The following is an 18991-nucleotide window of genomic DNA, read 5'->3' as shown; positions in this document are numbered from 1 at the left end:
TATTTTAATGAAAGGGAGTTCAGTGATAATTAACTTGTACGTCCTGGTTTCACACTTGCCAAAAGCGTCTTGTTTTTATTCGACATAGAAGTGAAACGATTTCCTCACCGAGTGACGATCAATTTTCCAAGTTGAGACTTTGATTCGTGCTGTTTGGGCGTGCCTTGGCGCCAGCGGGTCACGAGCCGGTAGAACGAACCTTAGTGACAAAGTTTTGCGAAAAGCAGGACGTAATTCGGAGAAGTACTCATTTCCTCGCAAGCCAGTCTCGCAATGTTCGTGCTAAATCTCTCCAATTCAAACTGTTCTCTTGTTTTCTCGGCAGACGACGTGGCCGCAGCTTGGTGTCTTGTGGGAATCAACATATTTACGATTATTCTGGGTTCACTAGGTAACTTGTTGGTGTGCATAGCAGTGTTTTCAACTAAAGGCATGACCTCAAGCTTCCATTACTTCATTTTAAGTCTGGCTGCTGCAGATCTTGTCATTGCTCTTGTGGTTCAGCCGATTTTAGTCGTCTTGATTATCGCTCACATAAACTTCCAATGTCTCCCGGATGCGCATTTAGTCTTTCGTGTAGTTGGTAACTTTGCTTGTGTCGTCTCGTTACTGACATTGGCCTTGATTGCGCTGGATCGCTGTTTGATCGTCTCTCCTCATTTCGACTACAAGAATACAATGACAGCAAAAAAGAAAATCGTTCTGACCGTTATCTGGGTGTTAGCCTGTGCGTGTTCTGCCATAAGGCTAACCATCGAGAAAGAGATAACATCGTACTTAACCGCCGCTGTGTTTGGGTTGTGCTACGTGGAAATGATCGTGTGTTATGCAGTTGTTTATTATCGAATCTCCAAACAGCGTAAACTACTAGTCGCGTCGCGTGCACAGAACAAGACACGAACTGAAGCGGCAGAAGTACAGGAACTCGAGACTAAGACTGAAAACATCGCTAGGGAGAGACGTTTTGCCCGCACTATAGTCATGGTACTAGTTATTTTTACGGGTGGATGGAGTTATCTCTTTTATCTGCGATTGACGCAACCGGAAGAGAACTACGGAATCATGTATAATGTGGCTCGTACTGTGGCGTTTTCTACGTCTGCCATCAACCCCGCTCTTTACTGCTTCAATAATAAAGAATATCGACGTGCATTCAAGAGGATTTTGTCAAGTTTCCTTTTTGGATGGCGCCGCAAGGAATATGAAAGAATCTTGTGATCAGCCAGTTTAAGGTATAATGAAATGCCATTCCGGAAGTGAAAGTGAAACTGTGGATGGAATAGAAATCAACGCAGATAAACAGATTTTGCCAGAATGAGATTGCGTGACGTTAAACAGCGAAAGAAACTCTTTTTTTGATCAAGGGTAGTTTTAAGCCAGAGACCCTCGATCATTGGACGTTTAAGTAGATTATTTTATTAATATCTAAGCACCGTAAAATATTCTTAGCCGATAGACCCGGAGTATTTGAAGTAATTTTAAAAGACATTTCTGTAGCAGCTTTAAAAGATTGCCTCGGGATAACATTCAACTACAGTACAACATGGCCGACGCTTTCGGCAAGGCAGCAACAGGCGAAGTATTCTCGCACTCCAAAGAGGTAGAGAACGAATTTATGTAATAAGCAGCTGTAAGTCAGCTTTGCCAGAAAAAAACGACGTGAGGCGATTAGAGTTTGCAAGACATGCTTGGAAAGAAAAGTCTGCCATAGTCATTTACATAACAGTGTGGAATTTGAAAAGTATAACCTTAAATACACATGTCACAGATACGGGTCAGATTTGTTGTAATAACCTGCATAATTACAGTAAAGATTTGTGTATCTAGCTGTGAGCTACTGAAGCTCGTATTGAATTATGTAATAATAAAGTTACTATTACAGCTGTTACTGTTTTAAGCAGCTGTGTACGAACAAATGTAATTTCATTGCCTTGCATGAATAAAAGTGCTGATTTTGTTGTGTGATGCCACCTCTAACTACCTCTCTGACAAAGAAGTGAACACAACTGTAATTTATCGCAAGGGTCGTGGAAAGAACTGTGTCAGACATTTTAATAACGAGCTTATACCTGACCCTGAGTCTCTGACAGGTAAAACACTTTCTTGAGAGACAGTCGGTTTTGTTATCTTGTAATTAACGTTGCAAGTCTTATACTTTTTGCAATCTGCATTGCTCTGCTGAGACAGAGGAGGAAGTATTTCGCGATACTTTTAAGTTACAAATAGCTCTTGGAGAACGCTGGAAATAGCATTTCCGAACCTAGCTCTGATTTCAAAATTTTCTCGGGAGAAGGGGGGCATGCATGCCCCCAGACCCGGTTAACGGTTCGCGCCTTCGGCGCTAGATTCTGTGTCCCCCCAGTTTTTTCCCGTTGCTACGGCACTGCAAACGGTAGAAAAACGCTGATAAATGGTAGGGATAACGCTTATAAACCTTTGGAAAAATGCTTATAAACGGTTAGAAACGGTAGGAAAAACGTTTATCAATGTTTGGAAAAACTAATAAACGGTAGAAAAACGCTTACCAACGGTAGAAGAACGCTTATCAACAGTATAAAAACGCTTTACCTAGGAAGAAATGTTAAGAAACACGCTCAAAAGCAGTAATAATGAAACGCTTATAGAGATCCATAAACGGAAGAAAAAGGCCCATTTGCAGTAGAAAAACGCCTACACACGGGAGACAAAACTCTAGCGCTATATACAAACTGCTCTCCATGGGAAATCTAGCTGCAATCAGTGACATCAGGAAATTACCCCTTGTCCAGCCATTCTCCGCATTTCACCAATCATTTTGGCTAACTACTGGCGAATAGAAAGCAAAACAAGACAAAACAGCTCGACATATTATTAGCACACTGAAAAACAACATACACCATCAGCAACCGTATTTTCTACTCTGTCCAGCAAATGTCAAGACCAGATGCAGTGGAGTTTTGACAAGAAGACAGTGACACACGGAGCCAAACCAATACCAAGCTGTCAAGAAATTTAACGAGGTGACTCTATCATGACGATGAAGAATACAGAATCACTCGGCAATTCCTCCCATGAAACCAGGTCACTGTTTTGTTGCCCGGAATCGCCACAATACATCTGGGACTTAATCACACAACTTCTTTTAAGATTATTGTTGTCATCACAACCATTGCTTGTCCGGTTACCATTGTGTTAAACCTCTTGGGGATAATAGCAGTAAAGACGAGAAGAGAGTTAAACAAGAATTCAAACATCCTGCTGTCTAGCGTGGCTTTAGCTGATCTTTTGGTGGGTGCTGTATCCATGCCACTGTCTATCACGTTAGACACGTTAGTTAACGAGAGAGTTTTAGATGTGGATATTATTTGTGCGATAGATTCCACAAGTGCCTCTGTAATGTACACCATCTGCAGCGCGTAAGTTTTACATTTGCTCCTAATTGCTTGGGAGAGGTAGGTGGCGATAGCGAAATGTATGGAGTACAAAGGTATTGTTACAGAACGCCGCGCAAAGAAGTACACGAGAGTTGCTAGGCTATCGGCAGCAATAATGGTTGCTCCATTCGTCATAACGGCAGCTGTTAACCTTCTTTATGAAATTGTATTAGTGGAATATGTTATTTTGAGCATTTTCTGATTTGGCTGCTTATCACTCATAGCATATTTTTACGTTAAGGCTTATGTCGCAGTGCGAAAATGGAACAGAACGCGAATCCGCCCAGTAAATGTTCTGCTTAAAAGGAAGCTTGAAAGCAAGGTTGCTTACACGACTTTCTGCTTAACAGTTTTCGTTGGTGTCTCGGGTGTGCAGATCATCGCATATCTCTTTGAGGGAGCTTTTTCTTTTTTCCTCCAAATGTCTACTGTACGATGGGTAGAAACAATATTTCAGTTAAACCCTCTGTTCAACCCTGCGTTGTACTGGTATAGAAACCGCCGCTAAAGAGAAGCTTCATTGGAGCTGGTCCGGTGTAAAATAAGTGAATGTATAATTGAGGATAGGTCCGACTGCCGCTGTTACAGCCTGACCAGGCGATAACAGTCGGAAGCTGAATTTGCCTAACAACATGGCGATCATGCTGTATAACGTGCCACTGAAGGTGCTGAAAGATTCGGAGACAGTTTTCAACATGCTGTACGCCCAGTAGGTGAAGCACATCAAACTCACAAAGAAGACGAAGGCGAAACCAGAAATGTCCCCTCGAATTCTTTCTAGCGTAGAGAAAAATATTATTTAACTCTTGTTAAACTTAAAAAACTTTAAGAACTGGACTGTAGGAATGAGAACAATTAGACATGAAAAGTAAGCTATGTAGTCATCGTAGAAGGCCATCGTCAGAAAACCGTAAAAAGTATCTGGATTTTCTCGAATTGCTTCGATAGCGCTGTTAAGGTGGCTCTCATGAACAGCATATAAAGCTATGGTTGCCAGAGAGAACAGAATTAGTAAATATCAGTGAGGTTTCAGTGAGACGTAAAATAGCTCCAGCGATCTCGGTAGATAAGGCATCCCACTCTACAGATAAGGTGTCCCACGAAAATGACAAAAAATATGGCTATAGTGGGGTAAAATAACGATACAAACGGAGCAAATGCATGTCGACACGAGGAAAGCACCGCTAAAAGACGAAACTTCAATCGAAAATATCACTGCCGATAGAATGTTTACGTTAGCGTTGTTGATTGAAAACTCAAGAAAAACTACTCTTGTGAGGCCATCAATCCAGCCATGGGCTTTAAGCGAATTTGTGAGCTCCATCGTGCCTTGCCAATCAGTCTCTAGGTATGCTAGGTCCCTAGGTATGCTAAAATTCTCGTAAACTGTAGGAAGAATTTTGTGGACGTTAGAGCCGGAACCTGGGGACGAATTATTGACGAAGTTTTGCGAAAAGCAGGAAATATTACTTTACTTGCAAGCCAGTCCGAGGATGTCCGCACTAAATGACTCCTGCTTGTGCTCGGGAACCTGTTCTCTTGATTTGGCAGACTATATGGTTGCACACCGGGTTGCAGCTCTGCGTCTTGTGGGAATCAACATATGTACGAGTATTCTGGGCTCACTGGGTAACTTGTTGGTGTGCATAGCAGTGTTTTCAACTAAAGGCGTGACCTCAAGCTTCCATTACTTCATTTCAAGTTTGGCTGCTGCGGATCTTGTCATTGCTCTTGTGGTTCAGCCGCTTTTAATCGCCTTGATTATCGCTCAGATAAAAATCCAATGTCTCCCGGACGGCGCGTGTTTAGTCTTTCGCGTAGTTAGCAACTTTGCTGGTGCTGTCTCGTTACTAACATTGGCGTTGATTGGGCTTGATCGCACTTTGATCGTCTCCCCACATCTTGACTACAAGAATACAATGACAGCAAGAAAGAAAATCGTTCTGGCCGTTGTCTGGGCGTTAGCCTGTGCGTGTTCTGCCATAAGGCTAACCATCGAGAAAGAGATAACATCGTACCTAACCGCCGCTGTGTTTGGGTTGTGCTACGTGGAAATGATCGTGTGTTACGCAGTTGTTTATTATCGAATCTCCAAACGGCGTAAACGACCAGCTGCGATGCGTGCAAGAACTGAACTAAGGGGAACACGACATGAGGCGGCAGAAGTACAGCTTCTCAAGACTGAAAACATCGCTAAAGAGAGACGTTTTGCCCGCACTATCGTCATGGTACTAGTTGTTTTTACGGGTGGATGGAGTTATCTCTTTTATCTGCGATTGACGCAACCGGAAAAGAACTACGGAATCAGGTATGATGTGGCTCGTACCGTGGCGTTTTCTACGTCTGCCATCAACCCCGCTCTTTACTGCTTCAATAATAAAGAATATCGACGTGCATTCAAAAGGATTTTGTCAAGTTTCCTTTTTGAATGGCGCCACGAGGAATATGAAAGAATCATGTGATCAGCCAGGGGAAGATATATGAAACGCCATTCCGGAAGTGAAAGTGAAACTGTGGATGGAATAGAAACTAACGTAGATAAACAAATTTTGTCACAGTGATATTGCGTGACGTTAAACAGCGAGGAAACTCTTTTTTTGATCAAGGGTAGTTTTAAGCCAGAGACCCTCGATCATTGCACGTTTAAGTAGATTATTTTATTAATATCTAAGCACTGTAAAATATTCTTAGCCGATAGCCCCAGAGTATTCGTAATAATTTTAAAAGACGTTTCTGTAGCAGCTTTTAAAAGATTGCCTCGGGATAACATTCAACTACCGTACAACATGGCCGACGCTTTCGGCAAGACAACAGCAGGCGAGGTATTCTCGCACTCCAAAGAGGTATAGAACAAATTTACGATGTAATAAGCAGCTATAAGTCAGCCTTGCCACTTTCTCAAATATACTCCATGATAAAAAGTTGACAGGAAATTTATTTTTATATGATTTTTTATTTGTCCGGAAACAGCTTGCTTTTCCCGCGACTAATACAACTAACTAAGATGTATTATAGTATTGTAAAAGATTAAAGAAAAAAACGATGTGAGGCGATTAGAGTTTGCAAGACATGCTTGGAAAGAAAAGTCTGCCATCGTCATTTACATAACAGTGTGGAATTTGAAAAGTATAACCTTAAATACACATGTCACAGATACGGGTCAGATTTGTTGTAATAACCTGCATAATTACAGTAAAGATTTGTGTATCTAGCTGTGAACTACTGAAGCTCGTATTGAATTATGTAATAATAAAGTTACTATTACAGCTGTTACTGTTTAAAGCAGCTGTGTACGAACAAATGTAATTTCATTGCCCTACATGAATGAAAGTGCTAATTTTGCTGTGTGATGCCACCTCTAACTACCTCGCTAACAAAGAAGTGAACACAACTGTAATTGTGAAGGTGAATTAATCAACATGACACGAGCTTGGGACCAAGAAAAATTCTGAGTCCCCGACAGGAATCGAACCCATGACCTCCTGAACACCGGGCGGGCGCTCTATCCACTGAGCTACGAGAACTCATGGAGAGCGAGGTCATTTAACTGAGTTCATATATGACAGGTGTCCTGGATACTGCTAGGATCAACGCTATCGAAGTCATCGTGAGTAGTGATAAATTAAATTTTTCATTGTCCCACGCTCGTGTCATGTTGATTAATTCACCTTCACATTTCATTACCGCGCTTAAAATTCACCATCTTTATTAATTTATCACTAAAAATAGAAATGAATAGAAAGCAAAACAAGACAAAACAGCTCGACATATTATTAGCACACTGAAAAACAACATACACCATCAGCAACCGTATTTTCCACTCTGTCCAGCAAATGTCAAGATCAGCTGCAGTAGAGTTTTGACAAGAAGACAGTGACACACGGAGCCAAATCAGTACCAAGCTGTCTAGAAATTTAACGAGGTGACTCGATTATGACAACGAAGAATACAGAATCACTCGGCAATTCCTCCCACGAAACCAGGTCACCGTTTTGTTGCCCGGAATCGCCACAATACATCTGGGACTTAAATCACACAACTTCTTTTAAGATTATTGTTGCCATCACAACCATTGCTTGTCCAGTTACCATTCTGTTAAACCTCTTGGTGATAATAGCAGTGAAGACGAGAAGAGAATCGAAAAAGAATTCAAACAGAGCTAGCGTGGCTTTAGCTGATCTTTTGGTGGGTGCTGTATCTATGCCACTGTCTATCACGTTAGACACGTTAGTTAACCAGAGAGTCTTAGATGTGAATATTATTTGTGCGATATATTCCACAAGTGCCTCTGTAATGTACACCGTCTGCAGCACGTAAGTTTTACATTTGCTCCTTATTGCTTGGGGGAGGTAGGTGGCGATAGCGAAATGTATGGGGTCATTATGGCTCCTGATGGAGTACAAAGGTATTGTTACAGGACGCCGCGTAAAGAAGTACACGAGAGTTGCCAGGCTATCGGTAGTAATAATGGTTGTTCCATTCGTCATAACGGCAGCTGTTAACCTTCCTTATGAAATTGTATTAGTGGAATATGTTATTTTGAGCATTTTCTGGTTTGGTTGCTTATCACTTATAGCATATTTTTACGTCAAGGCTTATCTCGCAGTGCGAAAATGGAACAGAACGCGAATCCGCCAAGTAAATGTTCTGCTTAAAAGGAAGCTTGAAAGCAAGGTTGCTTACACGACTTTCTGCTTAACAGTTTTCGTTGGTGTCTCGGGTGTGCCGATCATCGTATATCTCTTTGAGGGAGCTTTTTCTTTTTTCCTCCAAATGTCTACTGTACGATGGGCAGAAACAATACTTCAGTTAAACTCTCTGTTCAACCCTGTATTGTAATGGTATAGACACCGCCGCTTAAGAGAAGCTTCATTGCGGGAGCTGGTTCGGTGAAGAAAACGGCCAGCAACTCGCACTGTGCGTTACATCAGGCAACGTCGCTATTCTGTGGCATTGCTAGATGTTGAAAAGCTTCAAAACGAGCAAAGAGACGCCCGATTATTAAGGTCAGAATTCGTCGGTGTTATGATGTGTTCAAGCACCTTTTGGCAGAGGCGGAATGAGGCAGTGAAGGAAAGACCCATGTCAGCTCCATCGAGGGTAGCAAACGATCTGATATTCACACAAAAGCGCAATCAACTAATCGTAACAGTTCAGACTGAAAATGCCCCAAGAGGGAAAGACATTCAGCGAAAAACTCAATTACCTAAAAACACCAGTGAGCTTGGAAGATCTCGGCGTCATATCGATAGTAAAATTGCGCGATCAAGTTCACTGAACGAAAACTCTTTCATGTCGCTAACTAAATGTCGTCATAATACGACACAGAAGAAAGTCCAGAGATCCAGATCAGTGCCAATAATATTAACATACTGAAACCAACCGGAGGACAGAACAACTGTTGATGAGTTGACCAATGAGAATGGACCTCCGTATGATCGTTACCAGGAAACTAAACTATAATGGGTTAATTTAAATTAGTACATGTTTCAAATTCTTTAGAAAGAATAAACAAAAGCAAACTTGATCGCTAAAAGTAATAATGTGAGTGCTTTTACCTGCTTTTGTAGACCTCCGTGTAGAGGAATGGGTTCGGTAAACCGAAAAAAACGACTTAATTTGACTAACAATAGACGGATCGAAACTTACTAGAAAAGACCAGTGACTGTTGACAAACTTTACACGAGTATTTCTGACACGCAGGCTAGCTGCCTCCCTCCTCCGCCCCCACCCCCTCCCCCCCCCCCCCCACTTAGGGGGAAGGATAGAGCCTCACTTAGCCTTGATCAAATCAAGGCTATAAGGTGATCGATAACACTTATTGAAGTAGCTGGGGCACTCATTTTTTTCAAGCCTAGTACCGAGTGTCGACTGAGCTCTTATCTGATCGAGGATTTCTCTATGGAGCGTGGAATTCTCAAGGGAAGTTGAACTGGATTTATAGTAATACCAAATGTACATCGGCACTTTTGAAAATATCGTTTATTTTTTATTTGCTTTTTCCCATTACAGTTACATATGCAGTGGGCAAATTAAAAAGCTCTGTAAAAACTTCTAAAAGCCTTGTTCCTTGCGAGTTATTTCATAAAGAAGCCCTCTCGACTGAGGCATGCTAAGCAAATTTGCCACCAATTCTAATTCGTCCGCAAAATCTTCTAAATAAGCATCGTTAGCAAAGTTCAGCAAGCGTGGAAACTGACTCCGTGTAAAATACCTGGTGCACAGCTTCCACTGAAAGTACGTAAAGTGTTTCTCCTGTGCTGGAGGCTCGATTCGTGGCAGTGGTGGTATGTAGGGCGGTAGTAGACCACAAGCGCCTTTGAAGGAGGTAATGATAAACTTGATTATCTCGTACTCGCTCTGTTGGAAGCGGTCGTCTTCCCGTGATTCCTGGAATCCTATGGTGATGATTGTTAGAATAATGTTTAGTATGAAGAACACGTTAGCACAAGTGAAGGTGTAAGTGAAGATAGGTCCAACTGCCGCTGCTACAGCCTGACCAGGCGATAACAGCCGGAAGCTGAATTTGCCCAACAACATGGCGATCATGCTGTAAAACGTGCCACTGAAGGTGCTGAAAGATTCGGCGACGGTTTTCAACATGCTGTACGCCCAATAGGTAAAGCACATCAAACTCACAAAGAAGACGAAAGCGAAACCAGAAATGTCCCCTCGAATTCTCTCAAGCGTAGAGTAAAATATCATAAAACTCTTGTTAAACTTAAGAAACTTTAAGAACTGGACTGTAGGAATGAGAACAATTAGACATGAAAAGTAAGCTATGTAGTCATCGTAGAAGGCCACTGTCAGAAAACCGTAAAAAGTATCTGGATTTTCTCGAATTGCTTCGATCGCGCTGCTAAGGTGGCTCTCACGAACAGCGTACAAAGCTATGGTTACCAGAGAGAAAAGAATTAGGAAAATATCAGTGAGATTCCAGTAAGACGTAAAATAGCTCCAGCGATCTCGGTAGATAAGGCATCCTACTCTGTAGATTAGATGTGCCACGAAAATGACAAAAAATATCTCAGCTACAAGATACAAGAACTGCAGTGGGGTAAAATAACGATACAGACGGAACAAATGCATGTCGACGCGAGGAAAGGCACCGCCGAAAGACGAAAATTCAATCGAAAATATCACCGCCGATAGGATGTTGACGTTAGCGTTGTAGATTGAAAACTCAAGAAAAACCACTCTTGTGAGGCCATCAATCCAGCCATGGGCTTTAAGCGAATTTATGAGCTCCATCGTGCCTTGCCAATCAGTCGCTAGGTATGCTATGTACCCTCCCCCACCAAACGAGTTCTGTCTTCGTCCCCATGCAGTGTAATCAGTATTGGATTCCTTTCCGCTCAAGTATCTCCATGGTGACCCGAAGGTGTGGTTTAACTGCGGTACTGTTTGTTTCCTCCAGCCTTGTTGATAGTCATTAGTGTCTTCATTAGTTTTTGTCAGGAACACCGGCTTACACCCACTAAACACGGGCTTAGCCACGTCTGGGATTTCACAGTCGGCTGAAAATATAAGCGAAAAAGAACAATATCGATAAACGTTCTCTTACAATTAAGAAATAGAAGCCATATTTGGAAGAACGAGGAATGCTGTAGTTACATGATCCGCAGGTCCTTCGACTCAAACTGTCATGGGTGTTTCTTCAATCATAACGCGATATGACCAAAAACGGGGTGGGGGGGGGGGGTGGGGGGAGGGGGGGCTTTCTATTTCTTTTAGAAAACACTACGAGAAAAAGAAAGGGAATGTATCTTTTATTTCCAAAATGAAGATTCTCTTTGCTCGCGCCATCATTTCCTCAACGCAATGTGCCTTTTCTGTGTTTCTTTCCAGTTTTTAACGCAGGCTTTCTTACAGTGTTTTCTAATAGATACTTGGTCCAGTCCCTAAAATGTCTTTCCCTCCTGGGTTCAAACCCCCATGTGGGGCAAGGAAGGGACAGAACTTAGGGACTGGACAAATAGACAGTGCGATCCGATCGAATAATCACCGACGTGAAATTTTACTAAATTAATCAATCATAACCTGTGCGGTTTGAAAATCGGAAATGGTGAGGGTGATTACTTTGAGAACAAAGAAGCCTCACATTTACAATTTACTGTTGTGATTATAGCCTGAAGTTTTTATCTTTCATTGTTTTATGTCAAACTTGAGCTACAAGAACAGAATTTAACGACAGACCTCATTAGAAAGCGACCTACCTCCTGATTTAATTCTTTGCTGTCTCAGAATTGCAGTTCCTAGCAGAAAACTATAGCCATCGATAAGAAAATGCTCTCTGTCCTTACTAAGCCTTTTTCCAAGAAGTACTGGAATGGTATCTTTTACAAGCCACTTCCAAAACGTTTCAGCGTTTTTGACCTATAAGAGAGCAGATTCAATAACAGGAAAATGTTAAAATAGGAATGTTTGGTGACCTTTAAATGTGCCTAATTATGCTTTATTGACCAAGTCCAAGATTCGTGTAGGATGTTTTGGAGAAAAAAATTTATTACACTACTTTATGCTTGAAAAGAAATGTTGAAACTTAAGCAAATCCAAGACGGAGAAGATATTGGACCGGCTAACGGGCTGTGCTTAGATTTTGACCTTAGCTGTTTTTAGTCTTATTTATTTGTTTATTATTATTATTATTATTCGTTTTTTTTGGGGGGGGGGGGGGAGTGCTTAGTGCCTGTTGCTTTGGCCTCGACTGCAGGGTGTAAACCCGCATGACTGTTGTTCTACCGACCGGACTACGAGGGTACAAGGGAATAGTAGCGGCTAATTACTAATGTATAGGATGAAAAAAAATGAAAGAAATTGTTATCCACGGTTGATGTGTGACACTTATATAAACGTCCAAAATAAAACAAAAACAAAAACTGATAACGTTGAAATATGCAAAAGTGTCATCTTGTGAAAGATCACAAAAGCGGGTAATTACGTAGGTAGATCGTTACCCTGAATTCTCACCCTAATTGTCCAGGGCATACGTGTTCAGAGTAGCTTGAGTCACTTATGGTAGATATCTCTCTAACACAACAAATTGTTTTACAAAGCTATCTTTACCCCAGTATTAAAGCTTCTGCTGATGTTGAAGGACTTCTCCAGGCCTGCTCTTACGGGATAAGCTGAAGCATCTCTGTTTCCAAAAGAAATGAAAATTAGCAGTGCTATAAACAAAACGTCGAAACAAAGCATCTTGAGCACGTCTTCCAATTCTCTTTCTTTTCCGGCATTTTCCTGAGCCTTTTGTATGTCAGCTTGACTCGGGGGCCTGGGAACTAGCTCTCCTTCCTCCTCACCCACCACATCTGAGTAATATGTCGTGTTTTGTTCGTCGTTAACCCAGACTTTATCAAAAAGTGCGTCAACTAAATCTTCTTCCTTTACCGGCCTTTGTCGACATATCAGGAAATAAATGGCATGCAGAAATACATAAAATGTTTCCAAAACAAAAACTTCACAAGAAAGAGCAATTCCAAATGTCGCGAACCATGACTTTGTCAACGAGTCAGACCAATGGATACCAGTTGCTATGGCTACAATGGTGGAAATGAATGGAAAAACAAAACATTGGGCTTGAGTTATGCTCAAAACAATCTTCGGAAGTACAGGCGACGAATCATGGTGTATTTTTCTAATGCTGTCTTCGTCAATGAGTTGCTGGGGGAATGGAAGACTTCTCCAAAGTTTTGAAATCTTATCAGGGTTCGTTACAGTTGCTGTCCAAGCCACTGACTCTCGCCGATCTTTGTGCGTGTCTACCCCGGACTCTTTACCAGAAGCAAAATTGGAGGACTTATCAGGGTCTTCTTTTGACTTTTCATTCTCTTCAGCTTCACCACTCTGGCTACTTTGAGGAGCACGAGAGTTGTCATCTAAAATTTGAATTATTTCTTGTTTTTCCGGGAAATTTCCAAGAATATCAAGCAAATCCTCCAGGCATTCAGCTTCCTTGAAAGAGCAATTTTCGTCACCACAATCTATCGTTCGTTTGTCTGACAGACTCCCTCCTGGATCACTGGCTGTGTTGTCCAAATGGAATGGATCTGCATCTGCGCTCCCAGCTTTCAGTTCCTCGGAATTTGCAAATTCTAGTTCTATGTCACACGTGTCAGAGCTCGACGCGTTTTCTTTCTCGCAATTTGACGCACAATCAGCCTCATTAGTTTCGTCCACAAATATTATTTTATTTAGCTTTTCAAAATTGTCTTCTATGTAACCTTGCACATTCTTGTCGTCGGCTTGTAATAAGGAGTTTGGCCCTGAATTTACGAAAAGAATCTCTAGCAAAATACGATAAACAAAAGCAATTCCACTGCAAATGAGAGCTCTATAAATATCACCAAGTCTCAATTTCCAAGGTCCCACCCTTATTGATGAATAAGAAAACAAGTCTTGAGTTGTATGAACCAACACTGCTGTTATTAATATCGTTAATCCAGTGACCGTAAGGCAGCAAGACATTTTTTGGAATTTACTGAACGTGCTTCTGTTGTGTTTGTATAAAGGAGAGACCCAAAGATGCCTGTTTTTTATATTGTCCACAATTTTAGCATCAAACATGGTTTTTACTCTCAGCATTGTCTTTCTTTTTAAGGGCTTTAATTTGCATTCAACTTCCTTTGAACCTGTACTGACGTCAAGCCAGCGGTTTACCTCAAAATACCATGTGACGTCAGTGTTTAAATGGCAAATTACGACACTCTCTAAGAACCATGGGGGATCTGGACCTGAAATGTCATGCCACAAGTGAATTTCTCGTATCTGGTCCAAAGAGAGGTTCAGTGTCACAAGGAAGGAACTGATAGAAGAAGGATGAAACATTTGGCGGTCGGGATCACGCAAAATGATGGGCTTTGTCTTGTGGTGGTTTCCATAGATACGACAAAACACATTTGCAGTGGTTGCACTGTGCCGACCAGATCCTGTGTAGAACATGAGCAAGTAGTGCTGTGGACAGCGGTGAAAAGATTGCTGTGGGATCACTGTGGTACCAGACTATGAAGAAAGAAACACACAATGTTAATGTTCAGTCCGATTTCCTTTGGAGATATGGCGTATTGAAATTTATAACCGTTACGGCCTTACTGTTTATGTCTGTTGGAACACAAATTTTACTTGACCAATTTTAATACATTTCAAAGCTTTAATGTGAAATATATAAGCTATGGTCTAAACATTAAAATTATAACATGAAGCTCGAGTTTGAGGGATGAATAAATGATTTTTCTCGGTTTGGTCTTTTAGCCTCAATGCTAAATCAGAATGTCAATATTTCGAGAGTGGCTTCTTAAAAAAAAGAAAACTTGAATCATTAAGCCCTGGCCAAACGGACTCCCAAGTAAACCCAAGTTGAAAACTTGGGTGTACTTGCGATTCCGTTTGGCCAGGGCTTAAAAAAGATCGCATGTTGATTTATTTTTCTAGAGTTTCCTGCGAAACGCTATGAGTGTTAATGTTTTCTCGCTGCACAGCAGCCAAAATTAGAGCAAGTACTAAAATCTTGCCACGTTCTCTTTGAATTTCCTTTTTTTTATGGTTTAAGTCCAGTTTTATTTTCTTTATTTATGAATGATTTACCTTTTTTTTTTTGAAACGCAACAATCTTTCTTTTAATCATAAATTAATTACATATAACACTAACATTACTTACACTACTAACACTGTTTACAATACTAACATTACCTACAGTACTTACGTTACTTACAACACTAATATCACCGTTACTTACACTACTACCACTACTACTACTCACAATACTATCGTAATTTATACCACTGATACTGTTCACAATACTGTAGCTTACAATATTCTTTTTACTTACACTTGACATTTATTACATATAAAATCAATAGAATGCTATATATAAGTATCTAAAAAAGCTCACGGATGCTCGAACGCTTGGTGACTCCGTGGATAGTTTACTTTGAACGCTGTAATGCTGTAGGGTTCACTTTCTTTGGCTGCAGTTTTGATGTAGTAACGGGCTACTATCAGGCAAAGGTTGACAGCGCGGAAAGATCGCTTCTCGGGGCGCTGTGTATATATTTTAGCTTTGTTCGTCAGAGCTACTTCGGGCAAGTTACAAGAATTCCACCAAGAGGCAAGAAGGTTCCAGAAAGAACGGACGTGCACACATTCTACGAACAGATACTCTAGGGTCTGTCTTACACCACACAATTGACATTCATATTTTCAATAATTTTAGCTCTAAAAATTTGTCGCTAGTGCAAACAATATGGTGGTTATTTTGAATTGAAACATCGAGAGTTTCATGCTTTTGGTGACTTTAAACGGGAGAATGTATAACGCTGCGATGCTCCGATCAGTAAAACCGACCTTAATTAGACGAGCTTTAAATGTAGGTTTTTGGAACGTTTTGGAGACGTACAGTGAACGTGCTTGCTGACAAATCCAAAATGAAATGTTTAAAGGGTGTGTCGACTGTCCTGTGCTAACTGATTCGTTTTCAAGGTCGCGGTTAAAGGCTTCTTTCCAGTACTTTGGAATGGCGTTGCACAACCCAAAATAACGTAGAAAGTTTGTTTTTATTTTATACTTCTTTCTAAATTCAGGAAAAGACAAGAAATTTCCTTCTTCGTCCAGAATATCTGATAGGTTCTTTACTCCGGCATTGTACCATTGTTGATAAAAAATGGATTTTCTGCCGATTGTAATGAAATGATTATTCCATAAGATCTCATTTTCTATTTTTTTGTTGTTGTAGGAGTGTACATAATAATCTCTTCCCACGCATTTAAGACGTCGCGGTAAAAAAGTGGTAGGAAGGACAATTCAGGCAAAGTTTTTAAAGAAAAATTTCGTTCGAACAGCAAGGGGCCACCTACGTAATGTAAAAGATCAAAGGGTATTGTCTTCCAGGACTGCGTTTGAGGATTAAGAAACCGTTTCACCCAATCTGCCTTCAGAGATTTATTTATAATTTCAAAGTCAGGCATATTAAGTCCGCCGTCCTTAATCTCACCAATCATTGTCCAATGCTTGATTTTAGGCGGTTTGTGGTTCCATACGAAGCTAGAAAGAAGCTTACTCACTTGGTCAACAAATCCACTGGGTACGCTGAGGCAATAAAAACTGAAAAAGTTAAATTTTTGACAATGTTTATTTTCCCGTGAATTGTTAGATCTCTTGATGAGCAGATGTTAAGACACTTTTCTAGAGCAAGCAATCTTTTTTCGAAATAATCTTTTGCGGATATTTCTGAGTCGCGGGAGAAGCAAACGCCCAGACACACACACTTCGGGGGCCAGTTAATGCCAAAGAGGTTTGTGGGTTGTGGATTGTTTTTTTCCCAACTATATTGCCTCCGTTTTTGTTTTGCTTAGTTCTTATCCCGAACACCTTTCTCTAATTTCTCGAATCTATGTCGCGCACGAAACAGGAGGTGTCGTCTGCATATTCTGAAAGCTTACACTCCTTCCCTTAATATCTATACCATTATCGAGTGCTCATCTCTTATTGAATTTGCTAAAATTTCAACAGCAATTACAAAGAGTATACCGGAAAGCGGACACCCCTGTCTAACGCCTCGTTGTAATTCAAAGAAGGGCATTGCGTAGCCATTACTACTACTGAATAACGCAGCTTTGGATGTTGTTGCAAAAAGTCTTAACCCATTGTATTAAAGGCGCGCCGAACCCAAACCTCTCTAGAGCCTTTAGAATGAAGTTCCATTCTAAACTTTCAAAGGTCTTTTAAAAGTCTAGAAACAATGCTATGCCTGAGATATCGATCTAACGTATCCTAACGTATCTTTCAATTTCCTTACCATTTCCTTTTCTTTCTGGTCTTTTCTCCATGCCCAAAATGTTCCGACGAGGAACATTATCATGGTCCCTGCTACGACACCGAGGAACACAAAAGTCAATTCACTTTCCGGTCCATCTTGCGGCACCTGCGAACCCATCCCCGAGGTCAAATTCGCTGTGATGTTCATGACAAAGTGATCTGTGGCGTTGTCAGGTCTGGCGCAACAATACAGAAATTAATTTCAGCATACACAGATTATTACAGATAACTGGTGGTCTGCTTGCCTAGCTGCAGCTTTCGCAATATAAAGCTTCTGTGGGTTTGAAGCTACCCTTCTTAAATATTAATTGCTATTATTTCTATTTCTTTAGAAACAGAAATGTAAATTCCCTTTGCTCGCTCTATCATTACGTCAACAGCTCATTCTAGTCCTTTGTTTTCATCGAGTTATAGAAAAACGATTCTAAACTAATCAGAGCGGGTATTTTCTTTGGGCTATTTTCTAAATCGTTATATTTAACTTTTCTGGGATTCTGATTTTCTCAGAAAAATTATTCATGATCGAAGACAGATACCACCATTCCGCTATTATGCAAATTGGTTTCAACACCGAAAGGGTGTGAAATACCAGATAGCAACAGATGTTAGTAAAATACCCGGACTCCGTCGCCAATAAATTTGTAATGAAAAAAAAAAAAAGAAAAAATGATCAATTTTTGGGAGAAAAATAACTATAATTGCCAGTGAAATTTAATTTGATGCTCTTATCAGAAGCATTTCTGGAAAACTGTCAAATTTTGACAGCACGGTGCTTTTTCATTTATGATATTTTGGTCTCCATGCCGGCGGAGGGATAAAGTTTTTGCTGTCACTCACACTGAAAGTCTCTCTACAGTTAAATCGAAAGTCCTGGAATAAACTTAGATCTGATATTATTTTTCAGAGTGTTTCTTCTTTTCAGGCCTAACTTAAGGCGCTCGTTTTTTTCCCCTGGTTTGCATGAACTTTTTGTCTACATTTTCACGCAGGGTGACAAAGTATTGGAAAACCATTGTTTATTCAAACATGACAATTTTTTGGCATTGTTTCCAGGAACAACGGGGATAAGACGAAGTTTCTTAAACACAAAATATCTTGAGGATGAACGATGTGAAGAACTTTTCACTCAGTGACTGAACAGAATGATTCCCTGGTTTGCAACCAAAGTGGTCTTTATTACTTTTCCAGTTGGCAGTTGTGCCAAAATTCAAATCCATAGTTGAAAAGTACAGTTAAAATGATAAGCCAACGGAAGCCAAATATGGAAAAATTCGGTTACGTTTGTTTTCGTAATTTCTTAAATGCGAAACCCACTAAGCTTGGTGTTCGTAAATGGGAAATATACGGTTAGAGTGTATGTATTATTTTTGTCCACTTTACTGACTTTTAAAAGGCTAAAAAAAATAATTTCCGTCAGTGAGTGTGCTTCCGCTGAAAGTTTGACAGTGTAGAGATTGCCGATTTTCTATTTCCTATTTAGCTGCCCGTTTTGGGACATGACAGAAATTGCGAGATTTGTCTCGAAAATGGCAATTATATGAGAACACAATTCTATTGAGAAAGTAAAGAATTTTCACTAAAGAAAAATGGAACAAACAAAGTATTACCTGTGAACAGTAGGCTTTCATACACTCACCAGGTGTGAAAACTGATCACTGTAGTTTAACAGAGTGTGAGATCACTTTCTTTCATCCTTATTCATTCATGCATCATCTGAATATGGACTTTCGTGTTGCCTTCTGAATATCATTAGTGGGAGAATCACT

The 18991-nt window shown here is 40.6% G+C and overlaps 3 protein-coding genes and 3 pseudogenes across 3 annotated transcripts; 4 read left to right on the top strand and 2 right to left on the bottom strand.

Annotated features, from left to right (window-relative positions):
- LOC110045257 (adenosine receptor A2b-like) lies at positions 1-1965 on the top strand. The gene has a single exon (XM_089298686.1). The coding sequence runs from the start codon at positions 274-276 to the stop codon at positions 1216-1218; it is 945 nt and encodes a 314-aa protein (XP_089154812.1). The 5' UTR covers positions 1-273; the 3' UTR covers positions 1219-1965.
- A 999-nt stretch (positions 1966-2964) lies between these two features.
- LOC149106830 (uncharacterized) lies at positions 2965-4065 on the top strand (annotated as a pseudogene).
- A 434-nt stretch (positions 4066-4499) lies between these two features.
- Positions 4500-6760, top strand: LOC110045256 (adenosine receptor A2b-like). Its single transcript, XM_089298592.1, has one exon. The coding sequence runs from the start codon at positions 4907-4909 to the stop codon at positions 5873-5875; it is 969 nt and encodes a 322-aa protein (XP_089154718.1). The 5' UTR covers positions 4500-4906; the 3' UTR covers positions 5876-6760.
- A 586-nt stretch (positions 6761-7346) lies between these two features.
- Positions 7347-8876, top strand: LOC149106829 (uncharacterized; annotated as a pseudogene).
- A 510-nt stretch (positions 8877-9386) lies between these two features.
- Positions 9387-18991, bottom strand: LOC110045224 (polycystin-1-like protein 2). Its single transcript, XM_089298690.1, has 5 exons — positions 18862-18991; positions 17206-17401; positions 12480-14414; positions 11630-11789; positions 9387-10930 (listed from the first exon to the last, which is right to left on the bottom strand). The coding sequence occupies exons 2-5, from the start codon at positions 17371-17373 to the stop codon at positions 9468-9470; spliced, it is 3726 nt and encodes a 1241-aa protein (XP_089154816.1). The 5' UTR covers positions 17374-17401; positions 18862-18991; the 3' UTR covers positions 9387-9467.
- Positions 15007-16475, bottom strand: LOC149106828 (uncharacterized; annotated as a pseudogene).

Source organism: Orbicella faveolata, unplaced genomic scaffold (genome assembly GCF_042242905.1).
Source record: "Orbicella faveolata isolate gen_17 unplaced genomic scaffold, um_ofav_v1 contig_3, whole genome shotgun sequence".
NCBI lineage: Eukaryota > Metazoa > Cnidaria > Anthozoa > Scleractinia > Merulinidae > Orbicella > Orbicella faveolata.
This window is presented reverse-complemented; position numbering and strand designations above follow the sequence as displayed.